Raw genomic sequence first — 24283 nt, 5'->3', positions numbered from 1 at the left:
CTTTTTCTCATAGATCAGGTTTTCTAAACCTTTTATCATTTTTGTTGCTCTCCTCTGGACATTTCAGTTCATCCACATTTGTCCTACAGTGTAGCATCCAGAATCAGACATAGTACTGCAGCTGGGGCTGCCCTAGTGCCAGTAGAGCAGGACATGTCCTACATTCAACACGCCTGCTGAAACACCTCCGAGTGACATCAGCCCTTTTCACAGCAGCACCACGGGCAGGCTGGCTCCTGTTCACCCTGGCTCGTTCCAGTAGCGCTACCCTGGCCTGTTCTTCCACACCTGGTGGCTGTGCATGTCTAAACCGGCTTCTCTAGGGACCTGCCCGCGACCTCCCTGGCAGCCCTAGTAGCAGCGACGCTGTGCCCTGATGGGGCTGAAGGGCAGGTGATAGGCGAGGTCTGGGTAGGCAGGGAGCAACGCCACCCATAAGGCCCACCCGGAGGCAGAGCCTGGGCCGGCAACAGGCCCCTACTGGCCCTGACGGCTTGGGGGCTTGCTACACCCAAGCCTTGCCCATGTGAGCCCCACAGGCACGCGTGGAAACAAAGGAACCGCCACCGCGCTCAGGCCTCTCCCGGCCCGCCCCTGTTAACGCGCACACGTGCGACGGGGGGAGGGAGAAGAGCGCATCGATCATCGGGTGCGCGATGTGTCGATTATGCCTGAGCTCGGCTCTTCTGCCTGAGTACGTGAGGTCCCGCGTCAGGGTGCGGCGTGCGGCGCTGGGAACGCGCGCGGGCAGCGAGTGCAGCCGGGTGAGGGAGGGGTTTGTCCCCCGTCTGCCGGGCGATGCGGGGCGGGGGACCCCGTGCCTGTGTCCGGGGAGGTATCTGGGGCTCTCCCCTCTGGGGGCAGGAGCGCTGAGCCTGCCTCGGCCGGCGGGCGGACGGGCTCACCCGGCCGCGGTCGGGATTGGCCCAGACTAGCCACGAGCTGTGAATTCCTCACAGCCGGGTGTGGGGCAGCTGGGGCCAAGGTGGCTGGGCGCGTGGTCGGGCTGCGCTTGGAGGGGCTGGCTGTGGGGTATGGGGGGGCTGCGCTTGGAGGGGCTGGCTGTGGGGTATGGGGGGCTGTGGTGTATGGGGGGGCTGCGCTTGGAGGGGCTGGCTGTGGGGTATGGGGGAGCTGCGCTTGGAGGGGCTGGCTGTGGTGTATGGGGGGGGGTGTGTTGTATGGGGGAGCTGCGCTTGGAGGGGCTGGCTGTGGTGTATGGGGGAGCTGCGCTTGGAGGGGCTGGCTGTGGTGTATGGGGGGGGTGTGTTGTATGGGGGGGCTGCGCTTGGAGGGGCTGGCTGTGGGGTATGGGGGAGCTGCGCTTGGAGGGGCTGGCTGTGGTGTATGGGGGGGGTGTGTTGTATGGGGGGGCTGCGCTTGGAGGGGCTGGCTGTGGGGTATGGGGGGGCTGCGCTTGGAGGGGCTGGCTGTGGGGTATGGGGGGGCTGCGCTTGGAGGGGCTGGCTGTGGGGTATGGGGGGGCTGCGCTTGGAGGGGCTGGCTGTGGGGTATGGGGGGGCTGCGCTTGGAGGGGCTGGCTGTGGGGTATGGGGGGGCTGCGCTTGGAGGGGCTGGCTGTGGGGTATGGGGGGGCTGCGCTTGGAGGGGCTGGCTGTGGGGTATGGGGGGGGCTGCGCTTGGAGGGGCTGGCTGTGGGGTATGGGGGGGGCTGCGCTTGGAGGGGCTGGCTGTGGGGTATGGGGGGGGCTGCGCTTGGAGGGGCTGGCTGTGGGGTATGGGGGGGCTGCGCTTGGAGGGGCTGGCTGTGGGGTATGGGGGGGGTGTGTTGTATGGGGGGGGCTGCGCTTGGAGGGGCTGGCTGTGGGGTATGGGGGGGGCTGCGCTTGGAGGGGCTGGCTGTGGGGTATGGGGGGGCTGCGCTTGGAGGGGCTGGCTGTGGGGTATGGGGGGGGCTGCGCTTGGAGGGGCTGGCTGTGGGGTATGGGGGGGGTTGCGCTTGGAGGGGCTGGCTGTGGGGTATGGGGGGGGCTGCGCTTGGAGGGGCTGGCTGTGGGGTATGGGGGGGGCTGCGCTTGGAGGGGCTGGCTGTGGGGTATGGGGGGGGGGTGTGTTGTATGGGGGGGCCTGCGCTTGGAGGGGCTGGCTGTGGGGTATGGGGGGGGCTGCGCTTGGAGGGGCTGGCTGTGGGGTATGGGGGGGCTGCGCTTGGAGGGGCTGGCTGTGGGGTATGGGGGGCTGCGCTTGGAGGGGCTGGCTGTGGGGTATGGGGGGCCTGCGCTTGGAGGGGCTGGCTGTGGGGTATGGGGGGGTGTGTTGTATGGGGGGCCTGCGCTTGGAGGGGCTGGCTGTGGGGTATGGGGGGGGCTGCGCTTGGAGGGGCTGGCTGTGGGGTATGGGGGGGCTGCGCTTGGAGGGGCTGGCTGTGGGGTATGGGGGGGCTGCGCTTGGAGGGGCTGGCTGTGGGGTATGGGGGGGCTGGCTGTGGTGTACGGGGGGCTGCGCTTGGAGGGTCTGGCTGTGGGGTATGGGGGGCTGTGGTGTATGGGGGGGCTGCGCTTGGAGGAGCTGGCTGTGGTGTATGGGGGGCTGCGCTTGGAGGAGCTGGCTGTGGTGTATGGGGGGCTGCGCTTGGAGGGGGCTGGCTGTGGTGTATGGGGAGCTGCGCTTGGAGGGGCTGGCTGTGGTGTATGGGGGGCTGTGGTGTATGGGGGGGCTGCGCTTGGAGGGGCTGGCTGTGGTGTATGGGGGGGCTGCGCTTGGAGGGGCTGGCTGTGGGGTATGGGGGGCTGTGGTGTATGGGGGGGCTGCGCTTGGAGGGGCTGGCTGTGGTGTATGGGGGGCTGCGCTTGGAGGGGCTGGCTGTGGGGTATGGGGGGGGCTGCGCTTGGAGGGGCTGGCTGTGGTGTGTGGGGGGGCTGCGCTTGGAGGGGCTGGCTGTGGTGTATGGGGGGCTGCGCTTGGAGGGGCTGGCTGTGGTGTATGGGGGGGTGTGTTGTATGGGGGGGGCTGCGCTTGGAGGGGCTGGCTGTGGTGTATGGGGGGGCTGCGCTTGGAGGGGCTGGCTGTGGGGTATGGGGGGCTGTGGTGTATGGGGGGGCTGCGCTTGGAGGGGCTGGCTGTGGGGTATGGGGGGGCTGCGCTTGGAGGGGCTGGCTGTGGGGTATGGGGGGGGCTGCGCTTGGAGGGGCTGGCTGTGGGGTATGGGGGGCTGTGGGGTATGGGGGGGCTGCGCTTGGAGGGGCTGGCTGTGGTGCATGGGGGGGCTGCGCTTGGAGAGGCTGGCTGTGGTGTATGGGGGGGCTGCGCTTGGAGAGGTTGGCTGTGGGGTATGGGGGGGCTGTGGTGTATGGGGGGGCTGCGCTTGGAGGGGCTGGCTGTGGTGCATGGGGGGCTGCGCTTGGAGGGGCTGGCTGTGGTGCATGGGGGGCTGTGGTGCATGAGAGGGTCTGTGCTTGGAGGAGCTGGCAGTGTGAGTGCAGTGGTGGGTGGGTCCGTGCGGATGGTGGAGGGCATCGATGTTTATATATGACGATGATAGGGGCCATAAACACCTCAGAGTGTTATTGATGAAAAGGGCAGTGAAAGAACTGTTTGGGGATGATCGTGGAACAACTCCTGCCCATGCAGAGCTTGGTGCTTTCTCAGTGATTTGGGCCCCTGTAGTAGTCTATATCTTTCTGTACCTTGAGAGGTGATGGACCTTTGTTAGTATATGAAAAGTGCATAGTTTTAAAACCTGTGTACTAGAAAGTGCTTCCTTTTTTACTGTTGAGTGAGACAGTTCTGATCCTGTTTTATATAGGCTGATTCTGGCAACACCTCTTTGACCTTAACAAACTCAATAATTATTATTATTAATTAATCTTCATAAATGTAAGTATTTTTAACACATTGTGCTTGTTTCTCTTTTTCTAGGCTCTTGTATAAGCAAGTTAGAAGATGGATATCAGACCAAACCATACCATTTATATCAATAATATAAATGACAGCATTAAAAAAGAGGGTATGAATAATTTAAAGTTCATGTTTTTCATCAGTGTGTTGGTAAAGCTATCTCAGTAAAAATATACTATTCTGTCTTCTAGAAGAATAATCTAGACATAAAATGCACTAGCAATCTTGTAATGTTAGCATGTTTATGCTATGCCTAGCCCAATAAAATCCCAGTCTGTTTTGATCTCTAGGTACTACTGTAATACAAATAAATAATTACAACCAAAGCAGTCAGAAACTATAAATTTAAGATATCTATGCTTAACTACTGCCAAAGGGGAAGAAGTTAAAATTGGTAAATTCAGAACAAAGTGTAAGTCTTAATGCACATTTGGGTGGTTTTTGTTTTGTTTTTTAACCTTTCTGGCTTTCTTCTGTTTATCATCTTACGGTCCAATTCTACAAACCCTTATAAATGTAAGTAATTTAGTTGTGTGGGTAGTCCCACTGAATCTTGTGTTTATCTTCAGATTGAGATTCATGGCTCTAGTCTTGCAAACCCATACTTACATGAATAGTCTTTCAGAATACAAGTGATTCTACTGACTTTATTGATACTGCAGTACTTGTGAGTAGTCGGTTATCAGATCAGGCTCTGGTGGTGGTCTGGATGTGCTTTTCCAAGAGTGGTGATAATTTCTTTTTTCATAAACACACTCCCTGATGGGATGTAAACAGTGTGGAATTATTGTGTAACTAAACCCAGTGAAATAAGTGGTAATTGATTACCACCTGGGTTTCTATATAATGGAACCTGGCAGCCAGGTGATGTGTTTTGGGATCCTCCATATGGAGATGTGTATTGGTATAAAATCATAAATGAAACTAAAAGCATTTTAGAGTTGATAGCAACCAGTGTAACTAGTTACCATTATACATTCAAATTTAATACTACTGTAAAGTGGTGCTCTAAATGTCTGAAAATTTGAGTCCTGAAGATTGCCTCACAGTAATGCGAGGATCAGAGAGTGGATTAAAAAAAACCAACCCTCAGACAAACATAGTGCAAGTCTCCATGGTTCTTAAATCTCCCAGTGGGATATTGAACATATTGATGTATGTCAGGAAAGCCAAGTAGGAAAAACTAGAGAAACAGGACAATGGGGACACACAATGTGCTGCCAAAAGCCAGTTAGAGAAACAATCCTTAATCTCGAGTAAAGGGGAAAAGTGGTCTGGTCAAGCATGCATGATCAGCAGAGATCTTAGAAATCTGCTTGCCCCTGAAAACCACATAATTTGTGGGTTTTTTACAGAGTTTTTAGTTTTGATGTTTTGTAAAAATAAATCAAATAAAAACATGCTCAGTGGAACCTTTGATTATCCGATCTTGCCCCAGTACCAATTAGATCAGACAATAGGTAGGGCTTTGGCTGTCAGCCTTGGGCAGCGGGGCTCTGGTTGTCAGCTTAAAAATTGTGAATATATCAATGAAACATTGTGTTCAACTGATACCTATTTATATTGTAGCTAGGAAAACTAAAGTTCAGCGTTTAATTTTAATTGTAGAAAAACACAGATTACTTAAAAAATCAAACTTTTTAATCACTGGAAAACTAGGATCCCTGGTCTTCGATGTGTGAGAAGTGGTAATTAACTAATTACAAAAGAGAAATAACATGAAAATAGCAAGGGCAGCAAAAGTTATGCCCTTTTACACATGCATATTGTATGAGTTGCATAAGATATGTGATAGTCATAACACTTCATTAATTCTCTTCCAATCATCATAAATATGTAATTTAGATATGTATAATATGTTGGAGATTATGAGCGATAGAGCTTCATAGAAGAAATCCATTGTGATTGCCTGTGCCCCAGAGGGTAACTGGCCATTTCCTTTTTCTGTATATGTCTGTCTTTAATAGTAATTGTAATAAAAAAGCATGCTTTAGGTTCAAATAAAGGTTTGAATTAATAAACCTGAGTGTCTCAGACCTGAGCATGTAGCATTCTCGCACAAGAAATGCTCCAGGTTGTGAGGCACCTAACCATTACCTGCCCTTAGTGTGAAGCAGTCCTGTTTGGGCCTGCTATGGCTCGGCTCCATGAAACCAACTGCCTCTGGCAGCACGAGCACTAACTTCCAGTGCCTCCACCAACCCCCCTGCCCACCGTGAAGACCTTGCTCTCTCTGTATGTATAGCTATAGGCACATACCAGGCCCAAAGTCCTTGGAGTGTTCCCTGCAGTGTCTAGTCCGGGATAGTCAATAGATGGACCATGGGCCAAATCCAGACCACCAGACGCTTTTGAACGGACTCAAATCTTTTTATTTTCTTATTGTGGGTTTTTAAAAAAAAATTTCTGGACTCTGGACTTGACTATATCTTGACCAAGAAATGTGGACTTTGACAAAAAATAGCCTCCCCCAGTCTAGCCTCTTATCCATTGAACACTCACAAAATTACCAGGCCTGCTATTCCCAAGGAACAGTACATCCCAGCTTGTAAAATTCAACAGAAGACCATCACTTTGCTTAACACCATAGACCTTAGATCAATGATTCTCAAACTTTTTTGCACTGGTGACCCCTTTCACACAGCAAGCCTCTGAGTGGACTCCCTCCCTCATAAAGTAAACACTTTTAAAAATATTTAACACTAGGGGTTCTCAAACTGGGCATTATTACATGGGAGTTTGCGAGCTATCAGCCTCCCACTCCCCAAACCCTCCTATATCTCCAGCATTTATAATAGTGTTAATTTTTTAAAAATATTTAACACTATTATAAATGCTGGAGATATAGCAGGGTTTGGGGAGTGGAGGCTGATAGCTCGCAAACTCCCATGTAATAATCCCCAGTTTGAGAACCTCTGCCTTAAATATACTTCTAGTGGTGGTGGGGATAAGTTTATTATCACAACAAATTTGAGTAATAGTAAGAATATTGGAAACAAATGGTTATTTATAAAACAAAACAAAATCATGACATGCTTTCTAGAGACTAATCTAACAAGTTACTCTCGTATCTATAGAAGCTGATCTGATGCAGGATTCTCTCCAGTATTTTTTAGCCAACCCTACTTGAGACCCCTTTTTCATAGAGCAAGAGTGCTGTTCTTTTTTCTTCCTTAATGAAGGATGCATGGGTGTCTTTCCTACCCCAAAATATAATAAAGCAAACCCCTTTGTGCCCCTACTGTGTTTCTCTTCCTTTTTAGTTTTCTGAAATTCTTTCTTACAATCCTTCATTTGTATTCAGTGATGTAGCTGGGTTGGTCCCTGGATATATTAGAGAGACAAGGAGAGTGAGTAATATGTTTTATTGGAGCTGTTGGTGAGAGAGACAAGCTTTCAAGCCCTGCCAGAGCTCTTGTACATCTCCCAGACATGAACTAAGGCCAGGTCCTTACTACATACCTGTATTGGCAGAACTATGTTTCTCAAGCATGTGAAAAATCAAGAATGTCTCCCACTGACATAGCTATTACCTCCACCGGTGAGGTGGATTAACTACGCTGCCGGGAGAAGCTCTTACGTCAGTGTTCCTCACTAAAGTGCTGTAGCACTGTACATGAAGACAAGCCCTAAGAGTGGCACAGCTAAATACAAGGTGGAACAGATGGTTTTAGTGTAAACGATTAACATGTATCAAGAGACTGTTCAACGTGAAGTAACTCTTTAGCACCTCTCCAGCACCTCACTAATCATAGGGGGAAAAGGAAGAGAAGAGGAGGCAGGTAGGGGAGTTGTTAGTGGGTTATAGATTGTTGGAATAAGCCATAAATCCAGTGTCTTTATTCAGTCCATGATTTTTAGTGTCTAGCAAAGTTGTGAATTTAAGCTCCTGGGCTTGTCTTTTGAAAGTGTGCAGGTTTCTTTTGAGGATAAAGTCAGAGTTTTCACAAAGTGTTCACCCACACGTGACATGATGTTTGTCTTTTATCATTTTCCTGTGTGAGTTCATTCAAGAGCCTAGTGGTCGTCTAGCTTCACACACACAGTCGCTGTTGAGGCAATTAGTGCACCAGAGAGAGAACACCACGTGTTGTGATAGGTGTGTAGTGGGGGACATTGATCACTCTGGCAGTGGAGGTATGTCTGAAGGTTTTGCATCTGTTGCCCTGACAGGGTCTGGTGCCGCTTTGAGTTGGCATGCCCTTGTTTGTGGGGAGCTTGCTTCTGATGATAAGCTTGAAGAGGAGGGTTCGGGAAAGTGTTTTTTCCAGGATGCGGTTCCCATAAAGCAGGGGTCGGCAACCTGCGGCATATGTGCCAAATGCGGCACGTGAGCCGATTCTGAGTGGCACGCAGCTGCCTGCCACGGTCCCAGCCCTCAGCCCCACCGCTCTCCCCTGCAAGGGCAGGAGGCAGAAGCTTGGTTCTATGGCAGCCAAGCTTCCCCATCCCCCGCTTCTTCCCCCAGCATGGTGCTTTCCTGCCCCTCCCCCTCTCCTTCCCTGTGGCATCAACTGATGGCCCTAGCAAGAGGGAGGGGGAAGAGTGGCAGCATGCACACAGCTCCGTAGAGGACACAGAGAGAGGTAGGAACGGAGCCTTGGGGAAGGGGGTGAAACAGGGCATATCCCTTCCAGTCCCCTGCCCTGAGTGGCTCAGGGCAGGAGGCTGGGAGCACCTGTATGAGCCGAGCACCCCAACCCTCTGCCCTGACCCCTTATACACACTCAGCTTTCTGCCCTGCAGCCCCCATACTCCCAGCCCTCTGCCCTGAACCCCTCCGCTCCAACACACACACCCAGTCCTCTGCCCTGAACCCCCCCACACACTCAGTCTTCTGCCCCACATCCCCACACACCCCCAGTCCTCTGCCCTGACCCTTGAACTCCTCCCCACACACCCCAGCCTTCTGCCCTGTCCCTCCCTCTCTGTCCCCCCAGTTCTGAGGTCCTGGCCGCAGGCCCTGCTCAGCCTGCTGCCGGCCTAGGTGAACAGAACCCCAGGCTGGCAGCGAGCTGAGCAGGCTGGCGGTGTAAGATCAGCATTTTTAATTTAATTTTAAATGATGCATCTTAAACATTTTGAAAACCTTGGTTACTTTATTGTATAACTAAACTATTGCATGTATAGACTTATAGAAAGAGACCTTCTAAAAATGTTAACATGTATTACCGGCATGTGAAACCTTAAATTAGTGAATAAATGAAGACTAGACACACCGCTTCTGAAAGGTTGCCAACCCCTGCCATAAAGTATAGGTTGTAGTTGTTTGATACCCTGTATGGGTTCAAGTGTGGGGTGCTAGGTGGCAAGTAGGGGTGTACAGTGAGAGGGGGTTTTATATCTGTATTGAAGCAGATTCTCCTGGGGTGTCTGGGTGGCCCATTTATATGATGCTATCTGCTTCTCTGGTGGAGCATCCTTGTTTGGTGAAGCTGGTTCTGAAAGTGTTCAGATGTATGTTCTGGACTTTTCTTGGAGCATATTCTGTGGTATCTGAGTGCCTGGCTGTAGGTAAAAGATTTTTTTGGTGTATTTTTGGAGTGGTTTTATACACACACACCCACACACACACACCCACACACACTCCTTCCGTGACATCTATATTTTCACAATATCGATGACCAGCATGACACTGGCTTTCACTTGAGACCCCATGTGACATTCTTTCAGAGTTGTAACTTCCTGTTTGAGAATAGGATAACTTTTATAAAAGCACAGTGACCATGTCCAACCTATATGCAGTAATGGCTTTTCTGTGCTTTCAACAGAACTGAAGAGATCCTTGTATGCGCTGTTCTCACAGTTTGGTCATGTAGTAGACATTGTGGCTTTAAAGACGATGAAAATGAGAGGACAGGCCTTTGTTATATTTAAAGAACTTGGCTCATCCACCAATGCTTTGAGACAGTTACAAGGCTTTCCATTTTACGGCAAACCAATGGTAAGTCTCTCTCTTTTTTTTTTTTTTTAATGGCACTAGGACAGTACAGTATTTTGCAATTGGGAATCAGATTTTTGTATTTTTCTATCTAGGGTGTGTCTGTTAATTTTTTCATTGATGTCATGTTTTTCTCTGTTAACATATATTCATGCATATTTGAGGGGCAATATGCTTAGCTTTCAGATAAGACTGCTTTATTCCAACATCATACTACTTTACATTTATAAATTAGAAGTCTAAATTTTGTATGTTTTCTAAATAAAGGCTTTCAATAATTTTTCTATGGTGGAATAAAATTGTATGACATTTAAATGCCTCTAGTTTACCTTTTTGTTTTTTGTCTTGTATAAGTCAAGTTTTTTTGTAGTGATGCCATAACATTTGGCTGCATTCATTTATGTTGAAGTTAAGCATTTTTAATTGTTCAGTGTTGTCATAGTATTTCTACTTCACAATGAATATTGCTAATACTGAAAATGTTACCCTCTTCAGGATTACAAAATAAAGTTCAGAGCAATTTATATGAGATGATAATGCTAGATTCTGAATTGCCTTATACTACAAGTATTTACACATTGTATAACTATGCACATGAGTAGTCCTGTTGAATTTGGTGGCTTTGTGTGCGAGAGAGCGCTTTTTTCCTATGCTGGTGAGCCTAGAAATCTTGATTTGCATGCGTCTTCCACCCATTTTTTTTATAGTGTGGAGGAACACGCAAACAGGAAAAGTCTGTACAGAGACATTTTAATATAGTGCACACAAACAGTTGTCTTTGCTGTGTGTGGAATACTTTCCAATAGCTTCCCACTCTATCTGCATCTACCTTCTCCATATGTGAGAGAGAACCAGCAGAATTCATCTGTGTGTGGTGTGGGAATAGCCAGATATTTATGAAATTTTATAGTCTAGCAGAAAAAACAGATGCTTAGACACCTGTGGTACAGCTCTGAATTCTCCAAACTAAAAAGATAAAAAATCTAAGAGATACTTCATCCCATCCTGTTCAGCTGAACGCTTCAGTTCAAAAATTCATGTGTTGAGAAATGCTTCAGTGCTGATGACGGGTTCTGCTCAATAACTATCCAAAGCTCTGTGGACCAATGGCATGTTCATTTTCATCATCTGAGTCAGATGCCAGCAGAAGGTTGATTTTCTTTTTTGATGGTTCAGGTTCTGCATGTCTTCATCAGAGTGTTCCTTTTTTAAGACTTTGGACCATATTTTCCACATTTCATCTCTCTCAGATTTTTGGAAGGCACTTAAGTTTCTTAAACCTCGGGTTAAATGCTCTTGCTATCTTTAGAAATCTCCTATTGGTTCCTTCTCTCACTGCAGATTTGACAAAACGCAAAGAGTTTTTAAATCAAACAACATATACTGGGTCATCCTCTGAGACCACCCATAACATGAAATATATGGCAGAATGTGGGGTAAAACCATGGAGCGGGGAGACATACAATTATTCCCCATGGAGTTTAGTCACAAATGTAATTAATTAACACATTTTTAACGCGTATCATCAGCATGGGAATATGTCCTGTGGAATGGTGGTCAAAGCAAGAAGGGGCATACGGATGTTGAGCACATTTGGCATGTAAATATCTTGCAACTCTGGCTACAACAGTGTAGTGCGAATGCCTGTAATCACTTTCAGATGACATTGTAAGTAAGAATTGGGCAGCATTATCTCGTGTAAATGTAAGTAAACTTGTTTTGTCTTAGTGATCGACTGAACAAGAAGTAGGACTGAGTGGACTTGTAGGTGCTACAGTTCTACATTGTTTTGTTTTTGAGTGTAGTAGTTGTGTGTTTTAAAAACATTCTGCATATGGAAGAGCAACTTACAAGTATTGGAGTTCAATCTCTATCTTGTATGAGGTATTTTTCAATTCTTTCTTTTTTTTTCTTTCTTTCTGTGAAAGTATTTGTAATATAAAGTGAGCACTGTGCTCACTTTATATTACAAATACTATGTATTGTGTTGTAATTGAAATAAATATTTGAAAACGTAGAAAAAATCCAAATATATTTATAATGAATACCAATTTGCATTTAACAGTGCGATTAAAACTGTAATTAATCATGACAATTTTTTTTAATTTGTTTTGCGTTACTCTCGAGTTAACTGTCACCAGAAAGTGAGAACAGGCATTTGCATGGTACTTTTGTAGCCAGCATTGCAAGGTATTTACGTGCTGGATATGCTAAACATTTGATGCCCCTTCATGCTTTGTCCACCATTCCAGAGGACATGCTTTCATGCTGATGACACTTGGGTTTGTTTGTTTTTTTTAAACAACCAAAAAAGTTAGTTAAATTTGTGACTGAACTCTTTGAGGAGAATTATGTCCTCTGCTCTGTTTTACCTGTATTTTGCCATACATTTCATGTTATAGGAGTCTTGGATGATCACCCAGCACATGTTGTTCATTTTAAGAACACTTGTCACTGCAGATCTCACAAAATGCAAAGAAGATATCTTTAGAAATCTCACATTGGTAGCTATAGCACTCGACCCAGGTTTAAGAATCTGAAATGCCTTCCAAAATCTGAGAGGGACAAGGTGTGGTGCATGCTTTCAGAAGTTTTAAAAGAGCAACGCTCGGGTGTGGAAACTACAGAACCCGAACAACCAAAAAGAAGAATCAACCTTCTGCTGGTGATATCTGACTAAGATAATGAAAATGAACATGCATCAGTCCGCACTGCTTTGGATTGTTAACAAGTAGAACTCATCATCAGCATGGATGCATGTCCTCTGTAATGGTGGTTGAAGCATGAAGGGACATATGAATCTTTATCACATTTGGCACGTAAATAGCTTGTGACGCTGGCTACAACAGTGCCATGAGAATGCATATTCTCACTTTCAGGTGACATTGTAAACAAGAAACAGGCAGCATTATCTCCTGTAAATGTAAACAAACTTGTTTGTTTGAGCGATTGGCTGAAGTAGGGCTGAGTGGACTTCTAAAACTTCAGAGCCCACACTTTGTTTTTGAGTGCAGTTATGTAACAATTCTACATTTGTAAGTTGCACTCTCACGACAAAGATTGTACTACAGTACTTGTATGAGGTGAATTGAAAAATACTATTTATGTCGCAAATATTTGTAATAAAAAATATACACTTTGATTTCAATTAGAACACAGAATACAATATATATATGAAAAGGTAGAAAAAATAAAAACCCAAAATATTTAATACGTTTCAATTGGTATTCTATTGTTTAACAGCACAATTAAAACTGCGATTAATCACAATTTTTGAGTTAATCGTGTGAGTTAACAGCGATTAATCGACAGCCCTAGTCTTTTTTTATAATTACTTTTCCAAGTACTTGCTTTGATTGCCAGAGGGATGTTCAGTATTTTGGAATGGGATGGGAACTGGTCTACATGACTGCATAGAAGAGAGGAAGTTATCACAGGAACCATCTCTCTACTAAAATGGTATTGATTCCCCCTTTCTCTTGCACCTTTTTCAATGTCTTGCATCCTCAGTGGTGGCTTTGCCTCCCTTTTACTGCCTCTGCTGCTAGTTTCTTGCCTCAAGAGTTTCCTCTCCTTCTTAACTGGCAGTAAAGAAAGTTATGTCATAGTGACTGTCTCCTTCCAGTTGCTCTAATCCAGTGGTTCTCAGCATGCAGCCTGTGGGCTGCTTGCAGCCCAGTCAGCATACAGCTGTGGCCCATGTGACATGCTCAGGGCCATATAGGCAGTACTGGATGTGGCCACAATGGTAAATAAGTTGAGAACCACTGCTCTAATCCATGCCTGGGGATATGAATTTGAACTGATTACAACATAGTAGCTTTCATATAAAAGGGAATGTCCTATAGTTCGCACTATTCCTGTATTTCATTCTTATTCTTTTTTGTTCCCTTAAAGTTCCACTGTGACTAGTTTATAAACCTTTTTGGATACTCTTTAAGTGTTTGTTTGTTTAAAAACATCCTTTTCAGCTGAGTCATTTAACCATCCTCCATCAACCTCTTCTATCTTTTGCATGTTTTAAACAAAAGGCAGTTGGTGAATTCAGCATATTCTGTGGGTAGTTTCTATTACAGTGAAGTTTTTAATGTGAGAAATTCTTGTAGGAATTCCAGGGTCTGCTAGGTGTTTTGGGGCCTTAATGAGGCTAGTGCAAGCTGTTCAACATAGTGAAATATAAAATGTTCTGTTTTCTTGTTTAAACAGCGTATTCAGTATGCAAAAACAGATTCTGATGTGATTTCCAAAATGCGCGGTACATTTGCTGACAAGGAAAAGAGGAAAGAAAAGAAAAAGGCTAAATCCCTGGAGCAGTCGGCTAATGCAGCAAATAAAAAACTCGGTCAGGTAAGTGGACTGTGTAAACCAAAACAAGATTCCTGACTTGTAGAACAAGTTCGAAGGGTTTTTTCTGCATGGAACAAACTCCTTTAATGTAATAGTTACCTATAGTTTTAACAAGGAGGATTGTATTTTGGGGGAATGTATGTAAGAAGAGACTAATTCTGGCCTTCCTTTGGCTATTGGCAGCACCTTGGGTTGTCAGAAAAGGCATGATGGTGATGGCAGCCTTCCTCGGAAGGCAAGGCGTTCGAGTCTACCCTTACCTCGACGACTGGTTGGTCCAAGGCCCAGATGAAAGCCAGTATCAGTCTGGTCCAACCTACCTTCTGAGTCCTGGGCTGTTGATAAATGAGCAAAAGTAAACTCGTCATCCCAATACAGAGGATAGAGTTTATTGGTGCAGTGCTCGATTCAACCTAAGCCAGAGTCTTCCTCGCAGAGACTAGCGTCTAGACAATGTTGGCTCTGATATCAAAGATCAAGGCCAACCCTGTCATGACAGCCCATTTTTTGCCTCAAACTTTTAGGTCACATTTACGTGTGCAAGACTTTGCATCAGACCCCTTCAGGTTTGGCTGGCCTCAGTGTACTTGGCTGGACTCAATGCTTACAGTTCCTGCCCCAGTTGTTGCCTCTCTCGACTGGTGGAGGGATCCGTGATCAGGGGGTGTGGGCGTTCCCTTTGTCACTCCCCAACCAGCAGTATCCTTATTTTCAGACATGTCCAGTCTAGGTTGGGGGCTTACTTCAAGCACCTTGGGGCCTGTGGTCCCAGGAGTAGCTGCTCTTGCATATAAACGTCGGAGCTCAGAGCGGCCCGCCTAGTGTGCCAGGTGTTTTTACCGCAGAACGCAGGCAGAATTATATGAGTGCTCATGGACAACATGGCAGCCACGTTTTACATCAACAGAGAGGAGTGCGTTGCGCCACCCTGTCAAGAGGCCTTTCATCTGTGGGACTTCCGACTAAAACCCTCCGTCCACCTTGAAGCTTCCTACCTTCCGGGAGCCTGGAACACTCTGTGAGATCATCTCAGCAGGTCTTTCTCCTCTCACCATGAGTGGTCGCTTCACCCTAGCATAACCATATCCATCTTCCAGCTGGGGTGTTTCCTCATGTAGACCTGATCGCAACCAAGCAGAGCAGGAAATGTCAGCAGTTTTGGTCTCTGCGTGGTCACAGCCCGGGTGCTCTCTCAGATGCCTTCCTACTCCTGTAGACAAAGCTTCTGTTCTATGCATTTTCCTCCTCATTCCTCTGGTACACAAGGTCCTTCTGAAAGTCAAGCAAGATAAAGCAAGGGTTATTCTTATTAGCCCCTGCATGGCTGCATCAGCACTGGTTCGGCACACTACTGGATCTTTAAGTAGCAACCCTATTGCTGCTCCTGCCCCTCCCAGACATGATCTTGCAAGATCATGGCTGTTGGCTCCACCTGAACCTCAGGACCCTCCACCTGACTGCATGGATGATCCATGGCTGAATCCAGCAGTGATAGCCTGTTCTAGCAAGACCTGCTGGACTTTTTCTGGTAGTAGGAAACCACTACTACAGTGACTTACCTAGCCAAGTAGAATCGTTTCTCGGTGTGCTCTTCCCAGTGAGGCCTCTCACCAACTCAGTCACTCCTCCAGTCAGTACTAGAATACCTGCTTTACCTGAAACAGGGCCTAGCCATTTCATCGGTCAAGGTGCATCTAATAGCAATCTCAGCCTTCCATCCTCTCATGGACAGTAGGTTGGTCTTCTCACACGAGATATCCATTCACTTCTTCAAGAGATTAGGGAGACTTTACCCTCAAATTCGTGAACCAATCCCACCCTAAATCTGGTCCTGTCAAGGTTCCTGAGCCTGCCCTTAGAGCCTCTGGCATCGTGCCCTCTGTCGTATCTCTCCTGGAAGGTCACCTTCCTGGTAGCAGTTACCTTGGCCAGGAGGATCTCAAGTCAGGACCCTTACGTTAGAGAACACTGTATACAGGGGTTCTACGGACAAGGTTCAACTGTGCTTTCACCTAGCGTTTCTCCCAAAGGTGGTTCTGCAGTTTCATCGTAACCAGGCTATTTTCCTCCCTGTTTTCTTCCCAAAACTGCACAAGAATATGGAGGAGCGGAGTCTCCTGGCCTTTTACATTGAGAGAACCAAACTGTTCCATAAATCTACACAGCTCTTGTTGTCAGTAGCAGACAGGATGAAAGGCTTAATGGTTTCGGTCCAGATGGTTTTTCATACTGGATTACTTCCTGCATTCATAGGGCAGCTATGAGCAGGCAGGTGTCGTACCTCCTGTCATCTTGACAGCCCATTCATGAGAGCTCAGGCTTCATGAGTGGTGGTTCTGGCTCAGATCCCAATCCAAGACATCCGCAGAGCAGAGACCTGGTCATGGGTACATACGTTCTTCTCCCACTGGCAGGCTAGGGATGACGCCAAGTTTGGTAGAGCAGGGTTGCAATCTGCATGTCCATGAACTCCAAGCCCACCTCTGCAGGTAATGCTTGGGAGTCACCTAATGGGGGATAGAAATGATCAAACACTCAAGGGCAGGGGGGTGGGGGCAGTTACTAACCTTTCTGTAACTGTTTTCTCTGAGATTTGTTGCTCATGTCCATTCTATGACCCACCCTTTTGCGCCTCTGTCAGTTAGCCAGTAAGAAGGAACTGAGAAGGTGCAGGACAAACTGGACCCCTCATACCAGTGCATAGTCAGATCAACAGTGTAACAATCAATTCTTTATCTCCTGATATAGAAAACAAATAACAAGTAATTTCTCCCCAACTACCCTAAAATTGGATCCAACTCTGATTACATAAATATGTCTAGATGATCATGATGTTCCCTTCTGGGCTTAAAGTCTGAGTTTATAAGCAGTAGTACTACTAGCAGTACCCAAAACGTAGTCTGCGGACTGCTAGTGATCCCTAGACCTCTTCCTAGTGGTCTGTGGAGAAGTGGCTGGTCACATGGTGCTGCTTGTCTTCTGTTTCTCTCAGCTGGAAAGTAAGATATCTGAGAGAAGACAAAATGAACAAAAGTAGGAAGTGTGATTAACTTTTTTTTCAGAAATCACTTGCTGATCTTTAAGTAAAAATACACAAATACTTTCACAGTATTACTCTGCAGTGTGTAATAGTTGCACCTAAGCACTATGCAATAGCAAATGGGAGGGGAGCTGGTCCATGCAATGGCAGATAGGAATGGAGTTGGCCCATAAGATATTATCTCCATTGAAATGTGGTCTGCACTGGAGAAGTTGACTAATGCCTGTATAACAGAAAACACCAACATTAAAAATAAACAGTAAATTCTGTATGTCAAGGTTTTTTCCCCCACTTTGAACTTTAGGGTACAAACATGGAGACCTGCATGAACACTTCTAAGCCTAATTACTAGCTTAGATCTGGTAACATTGCCACCACCCAGAATTTCAGTGTCTGGGGCGCTTTTTGTCCCCCCAAAACTTTCTCCTCCCTGGGTTGCCTTGAGGGACTTCACCAATCCCCTTGGATCTTAAAACAAGGAAAAATCAATCTGGTTCTTAAAAAGAGAGCTTTTAATTAAAGAAAGAAAAGGTAAAAATTATCTCTGTAAAATCAGGATGGAAAATGCTTTACAGGATCATCATATTCCTATAGACTAGAGGGTCTCCCCCCCATCGCAGCCTTAGGTTCAAAGTTATAGCAAACAGAGGTAAAATCCTTCCAGCAAACAGAAACATTTACAAGTTGAGAAAATAAACATAAGACTAACACGCTTTGCCTGGCTAATTACTTACAAGTTTGAAACATGAGAGACTGATTCAGAAAGATTTGGAGAGCCTGGATGTATGTCTGGTCCCTTAGTCCCAAGAGCGAACAACACCACCATAAAGAGCACAAACAAAGACTTCCCTCCACTAAGATTTGAAAGTATCTTGTCCCCCTATTGATCCTCTAGTCAGGTGTCAGCCAGGTTTACTGAGCTTCTTAACCCTTTACAGGTGAAAGAGACATTAACCCTTAACTATCTTTATGACACTGTAGGTAGGAGTTTTGGTAGGTGTTGTAGAGCTATTGTTGCCTTAACTTCACCACCACTTTGAAATCACTTAAAGAACTCAAATACTGATTTTGAATTTGTGCTGGAGGAGTCTATGTGGATTTATCTGTTCCTCAGTCAGAAAGCACATAATGCTGTCTTCAACAGAGCCATATTTAGAAACACCTCTAAAATTGCCTTTCCCTGTCTGTAGAATCCATCTTTTCAGGAGGCAGATGGAATACAATAATTTGCCATATCTACAGATTCACCTTAGAATCTATTCTCACCTAATGGCTGTGTCTTCTCCAGCAGTCTGGTGGGGCTTTAAAACCCAGTGGCTTCATGTTTCCTACCAGCAACTATTCTGCAAACTATGAACGGTCCATGGACCACAGTTTAGGAAACAATGCCTTAAGATTGAAGGGTTGGTTAGGATTAAGATGCTCTCTCAGGCTCCTTGAAAACCAAACTGGTATGGATATGTGCTTTCAAATTGAAAATTCTAGAAAACTTTTCAGTGCTGTTGTGTGTTTTTTTTTTTTTTTTTGTGGTAAAATCGTGTTTTTTCTAACTGTGCATAATCTCCCAGGGAACAACACAGAATTCTTTGAATGTCCAAGGGACTTCGTCACAGAATCAACAGGTAATTCTTACTAGTTTGTTTATGCCTGCCATTACATTTTCTGTTTTAAGAATTAGCAGGAAGAGAAAGCACTAAACAAACATCATTTAATATTTGTATTATACAGTAGAACTCCAGTATTTAAAAAAAGTGTATTTGACTAGTTTAGAATTGTTTTAAATTGGAATTTGGTGGGGAATTTCTGCAGTATATAGAAGGAGTTCATTGTACATGCTCTGAATTTTGTTATATCCTCCCCTCTTCTCCCTTAACTGACATGTATGGAGAGACAGCTGCTGTTATAAACTTCAGGCCTGACGTTTAGTTTTTTCCCCAGCTTCTTTATTTCACAATTCCCGTGACATAAAGGGGGCAGAAACAGCATCTGGAGAATATCCCCAGTATATGGGATTTTATTGGATGCCGTAGAACTGTCAGAACACCTATATGTTGTCCTCTGGATAGTCCCCTAATGTAGAGGGTGTATTGGAGGATAGAGGAAGTGTGGCCAGAGCACCCCTATATGACCTCGGGCAGCTGTATGTGTTTGAGCTACCTCAAGGCTGCTCTCACATAGATTGGGAGTTGAGTAGGCCCCTTAACATGGCCAAGAATTTAAAGAAGCCAGAAAATTGCGTAAAGCTATTTTTGTGCTCTTCCCCCCGGCCCCTCTTCCCCCCTGTTTTTGTGCCAATTGCAAGGATCGAGAATTGGACCCAGTGTCTTTCTGTGGGAACAAATGGAGACAGCTGCCTGAGTTCATCTAAGGGTGATCTGGCAGTTGAGACTAGCTGGAGCACAGCATGCTCCAGACCCAGCGTCTGTGTAGGAATTGTCCCCTCTGCTGTTGAGGAATTTAATATATATCTTCATAAGAAGCATGGCCAGAAAAGTGTGACAGACAATACTGAATGTTCAGGTCTCTGTACAGCCTTCTCCCTTCAAAGTTGATGACTTTTTGTAACTAGTTGTAATACCTGGCTTATTCTTCTCAGCTGAAGGGAATTACCTAATTATACTAAAGCCAAGTAAAGTAGAGAGACTTTGCTGATCCCTGACATTGAGACACCTCCCTGTTCACTTGAGAAGGTACTGAACTGCTATATGCAAAGCATCAGCAAATCTCTCGATAGTACTGAATATTCAGTGGGCCACTGAAGCAACTTCAGGAAGTATACATACCTTCAAATGGAATGGTTACTCCCTCGACTTTACTACAGCACGCTGTTCAAAGCTGGTAAATTCTATGGAAGTGACAACTGATGTGGTCAACTATCTTTTTAGATATTTATGCCTTTTTAAAATTAGCACTTCTACATGCTTACAGTGAATGAATTTGAAATACCTCTGTCCCCCAACTTACTGCATCTCTTCATATTATACTAATAACATACTAACACTCATAGCAGAGAAAATGGACCAATTAAAAACTGTACTAAAGGGATTGTGAAAGATACAGTTTAGCCAATCAGTGACTGAAGTCTAAACCAGTCTTATGAGGAACATTAACAGTACGTTAGTTTCTTTCCAGTAGTTTCAGTGGAAGTATAAAGAAAGTAGATGAGTGCTACTTATATTTTGCATGACTTGTTGAATTATGTTCTGTTGTTGTAGGTGCCTGATAATCCACCAAACTATATACTCTTCCTTAATAACTTGCCAGAAGAGACAAATGAGATGATGCTGTCTATGCTATTTAATCAGTAAGTTGTGTGTATAGAACATTTTTTCTCCTTTCATTCTCCATTATATGCGCGCGCAAACACATTTTCCTCAGCCCTGACCTGTAGGGGATACTTAAAAATATGAAAGTTCAGTCTTGGATCCATTTAATCCTTGGCCTTACTGCTGAAAATACAGCCATGTAAATTGTGGTGGCTCTTTAATATGAACACCTGCCCATTAGGAACTAGAGAGACAAGGTGGATGAGGTAATATCTTTTATTGGACTAGCCTCTCTTGGTGAGAGGGACAAGTTTTCAGGTCAGACCTGAAGAAGAGCTCTGTATAAGCCCAAAAGTTTGTGTCCCTCACCAGTAGCAGTTGGTCCAATAAAAGATATTACCTCATCCACCTTGTCGCTAATATCCTGGGACCCACACAGCTACAACAGCACAGCATACAGCATTAGGAACTAGCTCAAGTCATGTAGGCCACCTACACCCATCAGATGGTTATGACTTGCAACCAATCTGGGTTAGAGTTCAAGCTAGTGACTTTGCAGTGAAAGACTCCAGTCACAGAAATGACTACAGAATGTATATGATTTTAAGTCAATCTCAAACTTTTGGAAGCTCAGCTCCCCCTTTGGGATGATGAAACCCACTTTCATCCTCCTTGCAACCATCATTTGTTTTTAAGGTCCACTTATCTTACCAGATGCATCTTCCTCATACTGACTAGTCTTTCATGTGGTCCCAGGAATATGCAACCCACTGTCGTGGGCATGTTATAGAGCTTCATAATATGATCCTCCTCCTTTCTTATACAATAAATTGTCATTGGTATCTGAGTTAGCATTCAGTGAAATTAATGGGGAATTTCACATCTTGGTGCTCTTATTTCAGGCTCTCTGCAAACGCAGGCAGATGTTGCTGCATCATTTTAATTTGCTGCTTGTTTTTGAAGGCTTTCTTTACAACCGTAACAGCTAAACACTTCATTTAAAAAAAAAAAAGAAAACTGAGCCAATTGAAAGTATTGTACATGCTTTCTGAGACTTGGGGTGTGCTCGAAACTTTGTTTTGCTCATGAATAATTTGTCTGTTTTCCATTTTCATTTGTCTTATAGTGACACTGTTTGTTTCTTCTTCCCCTGAATTTCCTCACTTTCTAAATAACTTAAATGGCTACATGAATTTACTCCATCTGCTCAGAAAATTCACTACTGGGTTGAGATTGATTTAGGAAAGTTTTAGCAATTAAGGGACAATTTACAGTTATAAGTACTTGCAATGGAGTTATAATCTATATGAAATTGTAGTGGTGATCTTTTGCTGTACTGTGTTCTAGGAATAGGAAATGTTACTTTAAAGGATTAATCTACTATAGCAATGATACTCCACATATGCTGCTTTGGGCCTGGATATGTAGCTCTTGGGGAATCTTTGGTTCCACTGAAATTCATTCTTGGTCTCATCCAATGCAGCATAGGGATCAAAGAGAATGGAAGTGCCACGTTCCCTCAGGTGAAGCAGGAAAGTGTGGAGAGTGGGGAGGAGATGGGGGGGGGGGCGGGAATCTCTCCTGGGATCCCTGTGTCATGGGGAGAAAGCTCCATTTGATGGTCTATCAGAATAGTATGACATCCTGACTTTGCTTGCTTGATGTTTTTGCCATAATGCCCCACACATAATGGAGCAATGACCATGTAACCTCATGCTGCGGCAGATATAACAACTGCAGTGTGGAGAATGAGTTTCTCTCCCACTTCATTCACTAATCAAGTAGCTTCTCATTTCCTTAAAGATGAGAACTACTGTGCTACTTTTAAATGTATTACTAGTAGTGACTGTTATAGTATTGGGTCCTTATGATAAGGCTTAACAGTTGCTTGAGAGATTTACCGTCAGATATAATCAATGTCATTTTATCTGGCTGACTTCTCCTTTATTTTAAAGGTTCCCTGGCTTCAAAGAAGTACGTTTAGTGCCTGGGAGACATGACATTGCTTTTGTGGAGTTTGAAAATGAAGGACAGGCGGGAGCTGCTCGTGATGCTCTCCAAGGGTTCAAGATTACTCCATCCCATGCAATGAAAATCACTTATGCTAAGAAATAACCATGCATATTATCTTAAAAGGACTGTTTTGTATAACATACCACCTTTTTTAGCCAACTAAAATTTTCTTTTCTCTTTTTTTGTTTTTTGAAGAGTAAGGAGACATTTGTGTAAAACTGTAAGAGTTACTCAAGTAGGACAACTGTAGATTTCCACATCTGGTGGATAGTAACTTGCTGTGCTGAAATTCTGACTTGGTAAAAATAAATGCTATTTTTATTTTGTTGAAGCTATGGTTTTGCATCTGTTTTATTGGCTAACGATTTTCCTACTAATGTTTCACTGTCTCAGAAGACTGTTTTTAAAAAAGCATAACTTTGGAACAAGAATGATGGAGACAGGAATACCAATATGTTTGGATTAAATACAGCATCATATTTACACTGTTTTCAGTTTGATTGAAAAACAATCCTTTCTTTGATTCATAGACTCTAGGACTGGAAGGGACCTCGAGAGGTCATCGAGTCCAGTCCCCTGCCCTCATGGCAGGACCAAATACTGTCTAGACCATCCCTGATAGATATTTATCTAACTTACTTCTAAATATCTCCAGAGATGGAGATTCCACAACCTCCCTAGGCAATTTATTCCAGTATAACTACCCTGACAGTTAGGAACTTTTTCCTAATGTCCAACCTAAATCTCCTTTGCTGCAGTTTAAGCCCATAGCTTCTTGTTCTATCATTAGAGGCTAAAGTGAACAAGTTTTCTCCCTCCTCCTGATGACACCCTTTTAGATACCTGAAAACTGCTATCATGTCCCCTCTCAGTCTTCTCTTTTCCAAACTAAACAAACCCAATTCTTTCAGCCTTCCTTCATAGGTCATGTTCTCAAGACCTTTAATCATTCTTGTTGCTCTTCTCTGGACCCTCTCCAATTTCTCCACATCTTTCTTGAAATGCAGCACCCAGAACAGGACACAATACTCCAGTTGAGGCCTAACCAGCGCAGAGTAGAGCGGAAGAATGACTTCTCGTGTCTTGTTTACAACACACCTGTTAATGCATCCCAGAATCACGTTTTGCTTTTTTTGCAACAGTATCACACTGACTCATATTAAGCTTGTGGTCCACTATGACCCCTAGATCTCTTTCTGCCATACTCCTTCCTAGACGGTCTCTTTCCATTCTTTATGTGTGAAACTGATTGTTCCTTCCTAAGTGGAGCACTTTGCATTTGTCTTTATTGAACTTCATCCGGTTTACCTCAGACCATTTCTCCAGTTTGTCCAGATCATTTTGAATTTTGACCCTGTCTTCCAAAGCAGTTGCAATCCCACCCGGTTTGGTATCGTCTGCAAACTTAATAAGCGTACTTTCTATGCCAACATCTAAGTCGTTGATGAAGATATTGAACAGAGCCGGTCCCAAAACGGACCCCTGCAGAACCCCACTTGTTATACCTTTCCAGCAGGATTGGGAGCCATTAATAACTACTCTCTGAGTACGGTTATCCAGCCAGTTATGCACCCACCTTATAGTAGCCCCATCTAAATTGCATTTGCCTAGTTTATTTGATAAGGATATCATGCAAGACCGTATCAAATGCCTTACTAAAGTCTAGGTATACCACATCCACTGCTTCTCCCTTATCCACAAGGCTCGTTATAAGGAGGTCAGGCTCTTGTAGCCAAAGGAAGCAAGAGGGGAGTGGTGGTTCTCCAGTCCCTGAGAGTAGGAAGTGAAGCATGTCACTGGTGGCTTCATCCCCTGAAA

At 45.1% G+C, this 24283-nt stretch overlaps 1 protein-coding gene across 2 annotated transcripts; it reads left to right on the top strand.

The window, feature by feature from the left end:
• Positions 1-680: 680 nt before the first annotated feature.
• Positions 681-22796, top strand: SNRPB2 (small nuclear ribonucleoprotein polypeptide B2). 2 transcript variants are annotated; one of them, XM_050952234.1, is made up of 7 exons: positions 681-764; positions 3880-3967; positions 9630-9802; positions 14006-14146; positions 18755-18808; positions 20402-20490; positions 22408-22796. In XM_050952234.1, the coding sequence occupies exons 2-7, from the start codon at positions 3904-3906 to the stop codon at positions 22565-22567; spliced, it is 681 nt and encodes a 226-aa protein (XP_050808191.1). In that variant the 5' UTR covers positions 681-764; positions 3880-3903; the 3' UTR covers positions 22568-22796. The 2 variants fall into 2 exon arrangements, with proteins under 2 accessions (XP_050808191.1, XP_050808192.1); XM_050952235.1 differs by lacking the exon at positions 681-764 and adding an exon at positions 814-985.
• The last annotated feature ends 1487 nt before the right edge of the window (positions 22797-24283 follow it).

The sequence above is a fragment of the Gopherus flavomarginatus genome, chromosome 4, assembly GCF_025201925.1.
Source record: "Gopherus flavomarginatus isolate rGopFla2 chromosome 4, rGopFla2.mat.asm, whole genome shotgun sequence".
NCBI lineage: Eukaryota > Metazoa > Chordata > Testudines > Testudinidae > Gopherus > Gopherus flavomarginatus.
Note: the sequence above shows the minus strand (reverse complement) of the source record. Positions and strands in the feature narration are given on the sequence as shown.

Coding starts and splice junctions, on each gene's coding strand:
- SNRPB2 (XM_050952234.1), top strand. CDS start 3,904: ATGGATATCAGACCAAACCATACCATTTATATCAATAATATAAATGAC. Junction 9,803..14,005: donor CATTTTACGGCAAACCAATG/GTAAGTCTCTCT, acceptor TTGTTTAAACAG/CGTATTCAGTATGCAAAAAC. Junction 20,491..22,407: donor CTGTCTATGCTATTTAATCA/GTAAGTTGTGTG, acceptor TTTATTTTAAAG/GTTCCCTGGCTTCAAAGAAG.